The sequence below is a fragment of the Alosa alosa genome, chromosome 4 (assembly GCF_017589495.1).
Source record: "Alosa alosa isolate M-15738 ecotype Scorff River chromosome 4, AALO_Geno_1.1, whole genome shotgun sequence".
NCBI classification, from domain to species: Eukaryota; Metazoa; Chordata; class Actinopteri; order Clupeiformes; family Clupeidae; genus Alosa; species Alosa alosa.
In genome coordinates, this window is record NC_063192.1 from 13984493 (window position 1) to 14000832 (window position 16340).

Below are 16340 nucleotides of genomic sequence, written 5' to 3' on the forward strand. Positions count from 1 at the left end.
TGCCGATGTATGTGACACCTGTCCTCCTGTGTGAAGGGGAGTGGTCATCTCGGGAGAGCGCTCAGGGAGGGTGAATCCGATTTATACGCACGGACGTGCTCCAGCTCCCAGGGCTGTGAGGAGAGCGCGGTCGGCGGACTGAAGAGATTCGGATTGCGGGCTAATTTCAACTCCCCCAGAATGGAATACATTCAGTAAACCATCGTTTGAAGGAGTTGCGGGGACCCTGTGCCATGGCCGTAGACGGTAAGTTCAAACATTAACTTTCTATTTATTGTTCCAAGTTCGGATGCTTGAAATCACTTCTAACATCAAATCAGCATTTCCATCACCCACTTGTCTTATTGTAAACGTTGGACACTATGAGGTGACAAAACATTCTTGAGACAAAGCCTAGCCTACTTTGTGAAATTAATAACCAGTAATTTATGTCATGTATCATTTACAGACTATGGCAACAAAACTGGCGAGTTTCCTTTGCAATACTGATTGCAAAGATTAGACTACACAGGCAGATCGTCATTAACCATACTGACAAAAGCTTTAACTTTCAGACTGGAACTCTAAAACAAATACGCTCAGCATATATATCTGGGAGGGAAATTGAAAGCGCAGGGATTTAATATGAGCGTTGTTAGCATGTTTTGAGTTATCCTATCCTTAATCTTTTCCTATTAATTTAGTCTTTACATTCTTGAGAAACAGGTTCGGAGCGCAGTTTGACTTCAGGTTCACATTTCTAGCATTATAACCATGCCTATGATGTCATTACAGTATTTATCTCAGTCATGCATAGTCGTTTACCTCTTTATCATCAATAGGCTACTTAATCCTACTTTCACTTGTTTCTGTGAGAACAAAATGTAATTCACAAATTTCACCAGTGTTCTATGGCTTATGTGTGCTACATTTAGGTCATGTTGGCGGTGGATGTTGTTTTTCCCATGCATATCATCGCAATCAGGTCTGAACTTGTCCAAAGGTGCCAAACCCACGAATTACCTCACTCAGTTCTCGCCGCATAGAATGTTCAACACAGACAGTTTAGTGCCCTGATGTGAATGGATGGATCTATAGTGGACTTTATGAATAATAAATTGTGATCACTCAGCAGATGTGCAAATTTCACTGCCTTCCTCAGATAGAAGGTAAGGGGGAAAGGAAAGCAGATAAGTGCTTTATAACACCTTCTCCTAAATAACAGTTATAGCCTTATCTCTGGGGTGACTAGAGATATGGGCAGATGGATAAGCAGGTGGGTAGTTGGATGGAGTGGCAGTGGATGGATGGATGTTTGGATATGTGGATAGATGGATAAATACATTTCCAATTGAAATTTCAGCAAATGGTAGATCTGTGCATGATTACAAAAAAGACTATCATAAAGATTGATAGTATGAATGACCAACACTTGAAAGTGCAGATCATGATAAAAAAAAACTTTTGGCTGTTATACCAAAACAAACAGCTTATGGTCTGTCATAAAGCTTATCAGCTCATAATGGCTTGTTCCTGTGACTGTCATAATGGCCCTTTATGATTACTGTGACCCCCTTGACAGGTCTTTCACGGCGTGCTGTGAACCCTTTTACCCTCTCTCTGAGGTGCCATTTTTGGGCAGTCTAACTGTGTCGAATATGTGGGAGAGTGACATAGTTAAACAGTAGCCTAGTTCATCATCTACATTGTGCTGCTCCGCTTTTGTAAACATTGTCCAACTCACAGTAACCCCAATACTGCATAATATACATGTAGTGAATGCATGTTAAGACATCTCTAAATGTGGCTGCAAGGCACATAGGTGGTGTCTTTCATTAATAACACCCGTAAATGTCTACTTACAGTCCGACCTTAGATGTACGCACAGAAAAAGGCACATATGTTCATGTACACATATAAATAACAAATACACACAAACCTCAAAAGGGAATCCAGCACCTGCTAACATACATTCACATTTACCACGGTCACAGAACCGCCATCACACATAAATGCATGCATGCTTAAAACATTCCTTTCATAAAAGGCAGTAGACTACAGCCCCCACCGCACAACCCGCTTCCAATCAGTTTTGTTCTCTCTTACACACACACACACACACACACACACACACACACACACACGCGTGCACACACACACACACACACACACACACACACACACACACACACACACACACACACACACACACACACACACACACACACACAAATACAAGTCTAGTTCTGAAGGACATAGGGATTTGAGGCAATCAAAGGCTCTGTGTTTGAGACTAGTAGCACTTATTCATGGACAGATTAGTTTTACACACACACACACACACACAGACACAGACACACACACACATACACAGGCTGACAGATATAAACACAAACTCACACACACAAGTCACATGAAGGAAATGACACCATCTGTGAACTAGGGAGTTGAAGCCATAACCCACACACACACACACACCGACACACACTGACACACACACACACAAACACACACACACAGACACAGACACACACACACATACACACGCTGACAGATATAAACACAAACTCACACACACAAGTCACATGGAGGAATGGACACCGTCTGTGAACTAGGGAGTTGAAGCCATAACCCACACACACACACACACACACACACACACACACACACACACACACACACACACACACAAGACTGTTAATAAAAAGACATCCCTTTTATCTTTTCCCCCAAGCCCTCACTACCCACAACACCCCCATCACATTTGACTGGCTGTCCCCATTTGTGCTAAAAACCTATGGTGTCAATTAGAGGGGAGAGAGATTTTAATGAGTGTGCGCACACACACACACACACACACACACACACACACACACACACACACACACACACACACACACACACACGGCCTGTGCTGCCTAGAAGCATGCTACAAATGAAGTGGAGAAGCAGCCCAACCTGTGCTGCCTAGTAAATCATTAAAACGGCGATGCCAGACTGAAGTACTGAGCATCGGTGTTTTCTCTCTGGGCGCCGTGATGAGAAACATGCCACCTGCTGCACACTGGGACTGCCAGATTGCCCAGAGATCGCCCAGAATGCAAAGCGAGAGAGCAACATCTGTTGGCTGTCATAAATGAGAATGTAAATGACCATTATCTATCTGTGGTGTCAAATTGGGTTATGGGGAGTACAGTGTAGCCCTTTAGAAGAAAAAGTTTCTCCACGGATTGGCTTAATGCAGATAAAGGGAGATGGGTGGCAGCTGGTAGACGTTTAGCTTGGTGTGTGGTTGCACCAAACCAACCTATGGTTGCTGTTCAGTAGGTTGGATCTCTGGAAACAGCCTAACTATTCTCTCCAGCACCAGTACAGTATGAAATTGGAACATTTCTTGTTAACAGTCTCACATGTATGTATGTGTAAGCATTTGGGTTATGCAAGCTGCTTGAACCATAAGATTTTACAAGCTCTGTAAATCAAATTCATTATCAGTGAGCCACAATTTGCTCACTAACACAGCTCTAATACTAGCAAATTAATTAATCCACTGTAGGATTAGATCATCATTACCACTGCTCCGTAAATGATGCCTCTGGATACTGTTGTAATCCTCAAACATTACCAGTGTTGGCATAATTACTATTACTGATACTGATCCATGCATCTGTGAGATTCTGTGACAAAAGATTAGAAAAATGTCATAGTAATAGTAGTAGTAATAGCAGTAGTAGTGGAGAAGTAGTAGTAGAAGTAGTAGTTGGTGGTGGCGGTTGCAGTAATGGTGCTATTAGTGGTGGTACTATTTCCATTTTCTCCCATTGGAAGAGTTTTGCATCAATCATTGAATTATGAAGATAGGATGGTTCTGAATAAAACCTCCATAGGTCCTTACGGAGACAGAGGAAGGAATTATTAGATAGAAGAGCCTAGAAAAGGCATAGAAGAGTACAGAAGAGAACACATGTTGAGAGGGAAAGCATCCCTCCCAACACGCACATCACCCCTTGTGTCAGTGCTTTGTTGCTTAATTTCATTGTCTGCAAAATGGCGCTCCTTTATTTAATCACCTTTTCTTTTCGTTTATGAGAAATGCAAAAAGAATTTGCGGTTAAAAGACATGTTAAGCTGCAATCACTTCTCTAGCTGCTAAATTAAATTATACTGTAACACAAGAGCTTACATGAAGCTGAATCTCAGATCTATGATGCCTCGTATTATCATTTTCACTCTAATGTGTGCACATCCATTTAGAACAAACTAAGCAGGACCTTAGCGATTATGTGCTCTCTCCAAGGATATGTGAACGATTGACTTAAAAACAGAAGCAAAATGATTTGCATATTCCCAGTTTAAACAGCACTCCGTACATTCATGAATTATTTACTGAACACGGCAGTGCAATATTTGTGTGTACCGGTATTTGTGTCAGAGACACAGATTAAACATTCAACTTTATTAAACCCAGACACAGATTGAAGCACACACACAAAATCAAAACAATGGGTCAAATAAACAAATAAACATGGAAATAAACCACAAACATTTTAATATGCGCCCCCAATTTTCTTTTCATCAACAACAAAGATGAGTAAAGCCTCATCTCTATTACAGTAAGCCAAGGTGTGTAAGAGGAACCCAGTTTAATATGTGGCCCTGCAATTAGTCTAAGGGCAAAGGCCAACGATGACAGCAGGGCAGCAAGGCATTAAGAGAAAAATTATGGACATTATCGATTAAATCAAAAGCAAAGAGCCATGACAAGGCTGATTTGTTGTTTTCTTTCTAGGAGGGAGGAAATGTGTCAGAAACCTCTTAGGTGTCAGGACAAATGGAGATGTAACATCATGTCAGATGCTGATACTGATCAATACCAACACTGCATTGGTAGCATTCAATTAAAAGCCAACTTTACTTTTAAAGGACATCATTGTTACTAATGCCTTTTAAATGCCTTTCTTCTTTCCTTCTTTCCTTCTTTCTTTCTTTCTTTCTTTCTTTCTTTCTTTCTTTCTTTCTTTCGGTCACTCTCTTTTCTTCTTTCTTTGTTTCTCTCTTTCTTTCTGTCTGTCTTTCTTTCTTTCTCTCTTCTCGGTCTCTAGCTGCCTCTAGTTTTAGTTTCTGTCGCCCAGCTGTGGAGTACAAGGCCCTTCCTGAGGACTTCAAGTACCACCTCACCCGCTGCACTGGGGGGAACCTGACCTGGCATGAGGGCCGCAGCCAGAAGACGGCGGGGGGCCGGACAGTCAAACTCCTGCAGCAGCCAGGCACTGAAGGACTGCAGGTAAAGGCCGTGTGCACACAGTAAGACAACTTCATCTTTATTGCCATGCCAGGTTACATAAGAAGAGTCCTTATCCTGCTTGAAATAGGCTTCCAGTACAAAGCCTTAGAATGCTGTTGTGTGGGCCGGTGCTGAGTGTGACAATGTGTTATTATACAAATGTAGTTTTTTTCTATGTGATTATCTCGCTCTCCAATTATTGTCTTTCTTGTCTTAGTGATAAAAGGCCTTTACATTATGAATTCCATCTTGAAGTCAGTTTTTTCTTCTTGATATGAAGCCTTTATGGTTGCTGTATGCCCAAGTGGCTGAGTTGGTCTTTGTGAGTTTCCCCCCATGAAAGACGAGGTTCATGGGAGGATGAAAAAGTGACCCCCAAAAGAGGCAGCTCTGAGAATCTACCATGGCACCCGGCGCTTTTAAGTAGCCCATCTACAGGGACCAGACAACAAGCAGGCCTTTTCATAGCATGGCTGCCTTTAATGAGCCATTCTTTCTGTGTCCTCATTTCATATCTTTGTAGGAGAAACCGATTTCGTGAGAGGCATACCTATGTCTTATTGCCACTTTTTTTTTTTTTTTTTTGAGTTATCAAATTGGCCCCATGTTTGCGTGCTTCTCCTTAGTCTCTGCGATGCATTTACACAAAAGCTCCTCCGCAAAAGAAGGGGAGGGAGGAGAGGAGAAAGAAGAGGAAAAAAGGCTAAATGGACTCTTCCTCTCCGCCTCTGTCCATGTATCCTGCCATCCAAATGAGCCCTTTGTTTGGGGAGAATAGGAGAGATGCTGTTCACCCAGGGGGCACTGTTAGCGGGCACTCAGTCAAACGCAGCTTTAAATAGATTGCAACTCCTTTACTTGGAAACAGCGTTGCTGGTCAGTGCATGGAACAGGACTAGGGCAAGTGTCTGCTTTTGGGTCCCCTATTTTTCTTGCCCCCCCCCCTTTCCCCCCTGCCCAATTCTGTATTAACCAGCCAAAATCGGTCTCTTTGTCACTTGAGTTATGCTCAATTTAATTCCTCTCACACTCTCTCCTATGCATTTTCCTGTCATTTTTTTAGTCATGTTAATTAGCAACAAATTCATGGTGGCTAATCTGATTCAGTTAATGTTATCTTAATGAGGATGTTGACTTCTTTCAAAAACTGTTATTAGAGAGGAATATAGCATGGCATGTCAAGGAGTCAGGCCTCTTTTGTTACGTCCTAAATTAACTTCTCTAATCTCGGCAGCGGAATAACTCCTCACATGGTGCCTGTAATGAACCCAGTCCTCAGTAATTACACAGATTGTAGGGGTTAATGTCGTGTCCACTCGATAAAGCATAATGAAAACGATAAAGGAAATTACTTTTATTTCTTCATTGTTGTATTTTTCGTGTATTTAAAAAAAAATGTATTTATAATGCTTTAATGCATACTTAGCATGCTTAGTCTAAGGAGGACCTGGGACTTTTAATATTTTCTTTGTGGGCCTCTGTGATTTTGCTGGTTTAATTGGGACTCATGTACCATGCTTAATTTGAACCCTTTGAACTTCAAAGTGGGGGTATTTTTCTCACAGGTCTAATTGGCGAAGGACCAGCACGTCAGCAAAATGCTTAAAAAATGACTGCTCCTGAATTGAATCCGGTCAACCTAGAAGGAGTAAAAAAAATAAATAAAAAAAATAAGCGTTTATTTGGTTCCAGATTTTGTGGTAGGTTCTCTCAGCTCTGCAGAAGATGATCTGAGCAGCAATTTCCCTCCTTGTTTGATGTTTTCGAAAGGGAATATGTGATCAAACACAGCGGTTTGATTAGCCCACCATGGTCATTCCTTTTCTCATGCAGATACTAAATGGAACGTTGGTCAGGGATACAGTCTGACCTCAGCACAATCTCTCCTTTCTGTGAAGGAATCTTAGGCTATCTCTCCTTCCTCGCTCAAGAATGCTTGCTTTTTGATGTGCATGAAAGTAGGGGAAAATTCAAGGGGAAACCTTATGATCAGAGATTAATAAGTGTGCGTGAAGGACAGCTGGAGCTCATTAAATATGATTATTTTTTTCTATTAGCATGTGACTATCTGCACTACTAGTTCACATTGACCACACAAGCACCAGCTTCATTCTTCCTAACAGTCTCCCCATCAGCAATAGTGCAGCTTTGGCACTGAATGGCACTGTTGTGATTCCAGGAACTGCTTGAAAGTATGATGGGTATGAATCCTCAATCAGCGCATGAATAATAAACAACTGCTCAGCTAAGTACAAATGAATTCAGCTGTCTCTCTCTCTCTCTCTCTCTCTCTCCCTCCCTCCATCTCTCTCTCTTGATTTACACTGATCCTCTCTATCTTCCTGTGTATATCTAGGAGGTGGTCTTGTGAATAAGTAAAAAAAAAGCAAATGCTGCTGACATTCCTAGCATCATCCATACAACATACAAATAACTCTAACATACAAAAAAGAAACACACACACACACACACACACACACACACACACACACACACACACACACACACACACACACACACACACACACACACACACACACACACACATACACAAACTAAATGTGGCACATGGGTGATCTGAGCCAGGACTGCCCTGGCCTGTCCTGCCCTTCAAACTCAGGGGTTGTACGTAGAGGGGCAGCCCAGCAGCTCAGCAGAAGCCTGGCAGTGTGGAGAGGGAGAGAGGGAGGGAGGGGTGGGGGAGTCGGGAGTCTGTAGGGTGGAGGAGGGACGGGGTGGCACACTCACACTCCAGTGACATTGCAGAGGCTGAGTGACCGACATGCACCATAGTCTGGCAGTCCCCGCAGAGCCCATGTTTGTGTTTGATGAATGGCTGTCTTGTGTGTATGTGTGTGTGGGGGTGTTTATTGGGAACAGAGGGGGAAGGGGGTGTGTGTTTGTGCATCAATGCATGTTTGTGTAAGTGTGTGTGATATATGTGCATGTCTGTTTGTGTGTGTTTTATATACGTGTGTGCAATGTTTCTGTTTTGTGTGTATGTGTTTGTGTTTGTGTTTGTGTTTTTGTTTCTCTGTCTCTCTCTCTCTCTCTCTCTCTCTCTCTCTCTCTTTCTCTTTCTTTCTGTTTGTGTGTGTGTGTGTGTGTGTGTGTTTGTGCATGTTTATTTGTTTAGTGCAGATGCACGCTGCAGGATGAGTGGAGAGAGGTTTGCGGTGTCCAGAGCTGTTCCCTACGGATGAGGCTCTGCTGGTGCGAACAGCGCTGCTGTGCGTGTGTTTACTGTGCACTTATGGATGTGGGTCGGTGTTCTCACGGAGAGGAACCCAGGGCCGCCCAGGGACCAGTGAAGGTCAAACACCAGAGGGGAATAGGAAAACGCCAAGAGTGAGATAGCAGAAAGTAAAGAGAGAGGGAGAAAGAGAGAGGGAGAGAGAAAGAGAGGGAGAGAGAAAGAGAAATGGTCATCAGGCATTTGTAGAGGCACAGAAGCACTTGAGAGAAAAGTAGAGACGGAGAGGGAGAGAAAGAACGATAGATAGAAAAGGAGAGAAAACTAATGAGGCAGCAGATGGTAGGGGATGGGTGAGGAGAGGGGTCACTGATAGGACAGAGCACAACCACCAGGCTTTAGAGGAGAGGCAGGTAAGATAAGGGAAGATGAGAGATCAGAGGAAATCTGGCGAGAGAGAGAGAAAGAGGGTTTGAACGACAGAGACAGCTCTGTCGACAGAGAGAGAGGTACCCCAGTGGTGTTTGAAACTGACGAATCTCTGTGATCTTCAAAGGGTCCTGTAGGCTAAAAGCAAATTGCACATTTAGCATAAAAATTCTCTAAATGCAGACAGATCAGTATTGTAGGTCTATAATTATAATTTTTATTGACCTTGTTGTATAATTAGATTAGTTCTTATTTTATTATATTTATCTACAATTAGATATTGTTTTATTTATATGACAATAGAACCTGATAAGATTATTAGATACTAGTTGTCTGTTGTCTGTACTTTCAGTATAGCAGAACAATATTGTGAAGTTATATGAGAAGTGCTTGGTCCAACAGTAAAATGTACAGTAACTTGGTTGGTCCCACACTGTTGAGAGCCCCAAGCCTGAAATGTCGATCTACATACCGGTATGTGACTGTAGTGATTGGATGGTAACTAGTGCAGAGCGGCTTGTGGATTTGATGCTAGGATGGCCCCTGATTGGTGGAATGATAACAAGCAATGATGCTCGACATCTGAAGGGGAGCCATCCGTCACCGAGGAAAATGACCCTGCTTTGACAAAGCGAGGATGGTGGGGAATATCAACACAAATATAGAGCTGCATTTAACGACTGCAGTTTGGTTAATTATGGACAAGTCCCTTTGCCAACCAATCAGAGGGGCCGCTTGAGATTAAATGATCCATCTTAATTATGGACTGTGCATACTGTGGAACAGGGTTATTAAAACACTTTATTTCCCAAACGGGTGAGAGACAGCATGAAAGTCATGTGTAACTGGCCAATGTGCATTTAGTCAGAACAGCATGTTTTTGTGTGTGTGTGTGTGTGTGTGTGTGTGTGTGTGTGTGTGTGTGTGTGTGTGTGTGTGTGTGTGTGTGTGTGTGTGTGTGTGTAAGAGACAGAGAGAGAGAGGGAGGGAGAGACGGAGGAAGGGAGAGTTTGTGTATGCTCTTGTTGCAGCACCAGGGAATGAGTGTACTCGTTACTTATGCCTTGGGAGAGCACACCATATGCATAGCCCTCCTCTCCAGACTGTGCTGCACAGCTTATGTTGTTTGTTGTTGTTTGTTTATAAGGTAATTCTTACAGTAATGAAGGTTCAGTGTATAATAGATTTACAGTAAAACATTAAGGCTTTTTCAAGGCTTTTTGAAATATGTTTTGGTCTAGTTTTCTCTGCCTCTTTTATATAGTTTTCCCAAACATCATCTTTCATTATATGACAAACAGATCGCTTGTGTCTTTGATAGTGGTTTCCCCTCTGTGTATATCTTTAGTTAAACTTATTTGAGAACATCAAGCTAGTTTTATTAATGGGTTTGCATACTTTATTTCTCTCTCTGTCTCTGTTTCTCTCTGTCACACTCTCTCTCTCGCTCTCCCTCTCTCAGCTGCGTACAGGCGATTCCTACTCTGTGTACCACACCAGTCCCACCATCCCCAGTCTGTCCCGGCCTGTGGTGCTGTGGAGTCAACAGGACGTGTGTCGCTGGTTGAAGAAGCACTGTCCACACAACTACCTGACCTACGTAGAGGCCTTCTCCCATCACGCCATCACAGGTAGCTCACCACTGGACCTCCCCCACTGGGCAAGGGCCAGTTGTGTTCACAGTCCACAGTGATATTGTGTCAAGCAGTTGTGACATTTTCACTTTAACCTTTTGAAATGTAAAATTTAGTTGCATACTTAGTTAGTAATGCTGTTTCATATCTATCCTTATCTTTAGGTAGATGAACTCTAATATTTCCCTTCAATTTACCTCTACAACTTGCTGTCATGGAAGTTCCCAATGCATAATGCTGTTATGATAGTAATGTGAAAAGGTCAGCAATCATAATGGTTCTTACACTTTGCAGCCAACTAGACAAGATTTTAAAATCTATTTTGTTCAGATAAGCACAATAAGCCAGCCTCAGCTTCCAAAAACAACACATGTTTCCAGTTTTATGAGCATATGGTTGTAAGTATCATAAAAGTCAAAGCCACAGACATACCACATGCAGATGGGCTTCCACTGGGCTGAGTTCTGCTAAGGGTTTTCACCTCTGCAGGGAGTTTTTCCTCACCACTAACATCACTGACGTAGGCACTTAGTTTGATTTAGGATGTGAAGTTCTCCAAGCATTTGGGTTAAGATCCCAGATATGCAAAACAAATTTGTAAATGAAAAACTGAACCGGATTGGCTTGGATTGGAAATGGACGAGTGGGTGAAAGGGACGGGAGAGCTCCGGTGACCTCCCTACCACCACGCGGTCACAAACCCTCCACACTAGTGGAAAACCTCAGACGTGAGTCAGAGGATATAAAACAGGGCCCAGAACCCAGCAATTACCTTTGGCACAACCTCAGAAAAACAACACATATCATCACAGCTAGTTGTGGGAAAGCACAAACGTTGAGTGATAGTGGCACATGGAGGGTAGTCACAGGACACAAACACACAGACACACACACACACACACACACACACACACCCTCATGGAAAGAGGTGTTTGGTGCGGATTCAAAGAGGAAGAGTCCTCCCCACCATTATGTGACCGACATCTGGATTCGTTAATGAGAGCGACTCCAGGAGGTTCAGCTAATGAGAGCGAGATCGGCTGCTTCCAGGAGAGCGGAGGTGGACAGAGAGCATGGCACCACTTTCACTCTCAGCCCCAACGTTCACTTTCCCTTTTTTGGAAAGGCATCAGCGTTTGGAAGCAGGGGACATGGGGAGAAGTGGGTTGCAGCATCTCCAGAGCTGCAGCAGGCTCCAGCACACCAGCGATTATTATAAATCTGTCATATGAAAACTACAGTCTGACAGAGCTATTTTACAACAGTGAAGTTTTATTTTTTTTGCCACAGAAACATCACTGAGACGTGTTATCTTCTATCTCGACCATGCATTGATATATATTATGTGATGTCACACACTCATTAAGTCAGATCAATCGTGCCTCTGCCCCCATTGCTTCGCATGGAATTATGAATACAGCAACCTCGGGGTTAATGCAGGACAGGGGGCGTGACCTGCCGTTGAGGTCAATCAGATGAGTTCCTGCTGTCCTGTAGTGACGGATGCAGTGGGGTCAGAGGTCGCTTCCCCGCTGACAGAACCTTGGTCTGCCCGGTTCTTCTGGCTGTGTTCCGCTGAATCTTAAATAAGTCTGTGAAAGCTATAGGGAGATCTAGGTGTCATAATATCACCATCAAGATCCACAGCAGGTCTTGTAGGGGCATGGTGTGTATGTGGTGTGAGTTAAGGATGAGAGAGGCAGTGTGTGTGTGTGTGTGTGAGGGGGGTGTTTGTGTGTGTGTGAATGCATGTGTGTGTGTGTGTCTTTTTGTGAGTCTGTGCATGATGTCTGTGCGTATGCATGCGCTGCTTTATGCTAAGAGAGTGTGAACGCGTGGGTTGATGAGAGTGTGTGTGTGTGTGTGGGGGTATCTGTGGATGCATCTGTTGATTCCTTTGAGGTGGTTACTACAGCTTGGCAGGAGATGACTTGGGTCTGAAAGGACACGTTCCAGGAATCTTGCTGGGATCATAAAACCCTCTCAACAGTCACGCATGTGTGAATTCTGACAGACGAGATGAAAGCAGTGATTAGAGGAACTACACACACACACACACACACTCTAACTGGGCCCTAAATGGGATTTCAGCTTGATGGCTATTATCTATTCATTGTTTCACAGATCAATGGTTATGAAGATGAGAGTAAATGAAAGCTGTTAAGTTTATTCATATGAATCACACTCTTTGCTGCCTCAGTCATTCTGCTTTGCTCGATATCTGCATTGAGGTAAATCAGTCTCTCATGATCTCTCTCAACGCTTTACCGGTTTGGTTTTCTGAGAGGGTTAATTCACAATTCGTTGAAACGGTACAATGTTTGCATCCATGTTTGTGTGAAGGGGTGTATATGGTTCATGTGTACATTTGTGAGTTGTGTGTGCATATAAATGTGTATGTGTGTGTGTGTGTGTGTGTGTGTGTGTGTGTGTGTGTATGTGTGTGTGTGAGAGAGAGAGTGCAGAGAATGAAAAGAGAGACAGACAAACAGACAGGCAGCCTGTGTTTGTGTGTGTGTGTGTGTGTGTGTGTGTGTGTGTGTGTGTGTGTGTGTGTGTGTGTGTGTGTGTGTGTGTGTGTGTGTGTGTGTGTGTGTGTGTGTGTGTGTGTGTGTGTGTCTGTGTATATACACACGCCTGCATGTGCGTGTGCATGTGCATCCCTACACCCGAGCGAGTGTCCAGACTGTATCTTCCAACATGTCCCTGGGCTCCTTTAAGACCTCTCCCGTCCGTCCATGGGGAATCGCCTGGCATTCCGCTCTGTCCCGTCCCTCTAATTGGACTCAAAGCATCAAGGGCAGAAGCATGCTGGGACCTGTTTAGAGGAGAGAGGGCTTTCTCGAGACTTAGCACTGGGGTGCTGAAAGGCACAGAGAAGTGTATCTGAGACAGAGAGGGAGTGGGAGAGAGAGAGCGAGAGACAATGAGATGGAGAGAGGGGAGGACAGAGAGAGAGAAGGAGAAAGATGGGGAGAGAGTGTAGGGATGAAGTGGAGCTGTGAGGGCAGTTCGGCCCCGGGCGTGCTTGTTTTCAGACAGTATGTGGCTATGCACACATACAAGATTTATTTAGGGAGTTGGATCAATTCCTCAAGTGTTTTTGCCCTGCAGGGGGCTATGACAACACTCCAAGAATGTAGCCAGTATAGCTCACCATCACTTTTCATTAGTTAACAACCATGTCCTATGTGTCATTCAGAATGCCTCTTTGTGTCTTTATTTTCAGTATTCTACAGCATCAAATTTTTAGCGTTGAAAGCAATAAAGCTGCAAGTTATAAAGTTGCATATATACCTATCTATCTCTCTGTCTGTCTGTCTATCTATCTATCTGTCTGTCTGTCTGTCTATCTATCTATCTAACCATCTTTCTAGTGTAATGTAATCTGCTGTGCTGTGTCCTCCTCCCAGGCCGTGCTCTGTTGCGGCTGAATGGGGAGAAGCTGGAGCGCATGGGCCTGGTGCAGGAGACCCTCAGACAGGAGCTGCTCCAGCAGGTGCTGCAGCTCCAGGTGCAGGAGGAGGGACGCAACCTGCAGCTCCTCAGCAGGGGTTTGTGTGTGTATTACTCACAACATGCCATTATGTGTGTGTGTGTGTGTGTGTGTGTGTGTGTGTGTGTGTGTGTGTGTGTGTGTGTGTGTGTGTGTGTGTGTGTGTGTGTGTGTGTCTAAAGTTGTGTCCATGTCTGTGTATTCACCTGGATTGCATGCTTCAGAAAATGTATATTGGGTTCTTGCATTGCAAGTCTGTCCAGTTGTATGTGGTTGAAGAATCTGTTGGTTGGCTGTTAGAGTGTGTGTAACCTATAGCATGTGTATAATGAGTGTATGTGGGTTTGTGACATGCATGTAGGTTGTCAAGTACTGAGTACATGAAGGTGTTTGTTTTGTGAACGTGATTGTGATCTACCCTGCTGAAGTTAGCTCATGCTCACTTGGATCATGCTACTATAGGTATTTATCCAGTTATTCTCCTTCTGTGTATGTTTGTCTTTCTCTTTCTCTCCTTCTCCCCTGTCTGTCTCCCTCTTTTTTATCTCTCATTCACCCCCCCCCCCTCCCATCTCTCTCTCATCTCCTCCTTTCCCTTCACTTCTTTTCCACTTCACTCTCTGTCACACAGGTTCATTCGGAAACCTGTCATAATCCATCCATCCATGGACCCACTTGCCCAGGCATGGCAGAGAGCGAGAGACAGAGAGTGAGCCAGAGAGGAAAGGGCATCGGACCGTGCTGGGGGAGGGAGATGGGGTGTGTAAGTGTGTGTGTGTGTGTGTGTGTGTGTGTGTGTGTGTGTGTGTGTGTGTGTGTGTGTGTCTGTCAGAGCCTCTGGGCCTGAGGCTTCTGAGACAGATAACACCAGGCTGGACCAAAGCACTGGAAACGGACTCCTGAAAGACATGCTGGAAAGGCCTCCCGTCGAGGCCCTCCAACTGCAGCCTCCTCTCATCACACACTTACTGGAGCGGTGTGCTGTAGCCCGCAGCAGTGGACAGAGGAAGCTTGAGAACAAGGGAAGGGAAAGGAGAGCATGTTGAGCACTGAGCACTCCTCTTCTGCTGCTTCTGCTTCCATCGTCTCATTTTCTCCCTTATTTGTTGGTGGCAGATGGGCCAAGCTGGAACCGATTCCATATCATTGTCTTTTTCATCGCTGGACTTAAGAGACATTCTGTGAGAATGAGTGAGTGAGTGAGTGAGTGAGTGAGTGAGTGAGTGAGTGAGTGAATGAGTGTGTGTGTGTGTGTGTGTGTGTGTGTGTGTGTGTGTGTGTGTGTGTGTGTGTGTGTGTGTGTGTATGTGTGCATATGTGTGTGTGTGTGTGTGTGTGTGTGTGTGTGTGTGTGTGTGTGTGTGTGTGTGTGTGGAATGGACTGTGCAGTGTGCAGACTGCGCCGCATGCTTCAAAGTCGCCCTAGATGACAGAAGGCAGATGCCAACAAAAGAGAGAATGCACGAGTCCCTCTTCGCCCCAAGGACCCAGTTCTTCCATCAAACAGACCAGTACTCATTGACATTAAAAAGCGCTGGGACTTCACAAGACATTGTTATGCATACAGCATACTCACTTTTGCATAAGGAATACAAATAAGTTACTTTGAAAGCATTTATTTGCCCCATATGTTTATGTTAGTATAGGTAAATGGAAACAGATTGATGGATTGTGCTTTGATATTTATAGTACTATCAATAGAACTTATTATTTTACCATATGGACTGGCATCTCCTGATTATTTGACATGTCAGAGATATAGGCATTGATTGTTATGCTAAATTGGATTGTGTCAGTTGCCCAACGGCTAGAATGATTGATAATGAATTCCCACCAGTAGACTATGTTATGTTTTGTTGTTTGAGCCATGTGTCTGGGTGATGTATGACCTATTCTAAGATCCTTCCATGAGATATATCCTGCAAATTATGTTGACACGGTGACCTCAGGGGAGAGGTGATCGCTATAATTGCAAATTTATTTGGAGTCACTTGTTTGCCAGTTCAGTTGATGCCACTGACAACAAAATCAGATTTGTCCAAGGTGACCACCATAAAAGTAGGCTGCAAAACATGTATTCTGTCCTACTATATGGTGTAAATCGAAATGACTGTAAAAGACTTTTCAAAACACATTCAGACTGTTACAAGACATATACTGCTGTTTAATATTGTTGAGTTTGCTTATTATTAAGTGAGTTTTTCCTATCTGCGTGATGTACCCACAGTTATCAGCGACAAAAATAAAACGTACAAAACCTGTGGTCTTCTTTTGTGCTTAGACAACTGGGTATATACTGCCATCATCTGGTGTTTGAAAATAGCT

General features: G+C 43.7%; 1 protein-coding gene across 2 annotated transcripts; it reads left to right on the forward strand.

Moving 5' to 3' along the window:
• samd10a (sterile alpha motif domain containing 10a) lies at nucleotides 1-16274 on the forward strand. 2 transcript variants are annotated; one of them, XM_048240313.1, is made up of 5 exons: nucleotides 1-246; nucleotides 5082-5263; nucleotides 10348-10516; nucleotides 13933-14079; nucleotides 14647-16274. In XM_048240313.1, the coding sequence occupies exons 1-5, from the start codon at nucleotides 234-236 to the stop codon at nucleotides 14667-14669; spliced, it is 534 nt and encodes a 177-aa protein (XP_048096270.1). In that variant the 5' UTR covers nucleotides 1-233; the 3' UTR covers nucleotides 14670-16274. The 2 variants fall into 2 exon arrangements, with proteins under 2 accessions (XP_048096270.1, XP_048096271.1); XM_048240314.1 differs by having other exon boundaries at nucleotides 8-246; nucleotides 13933-14073.
• The last annotated feature ends 66 nt before the right edge of the window (nucleotides 16275-16340 follow it).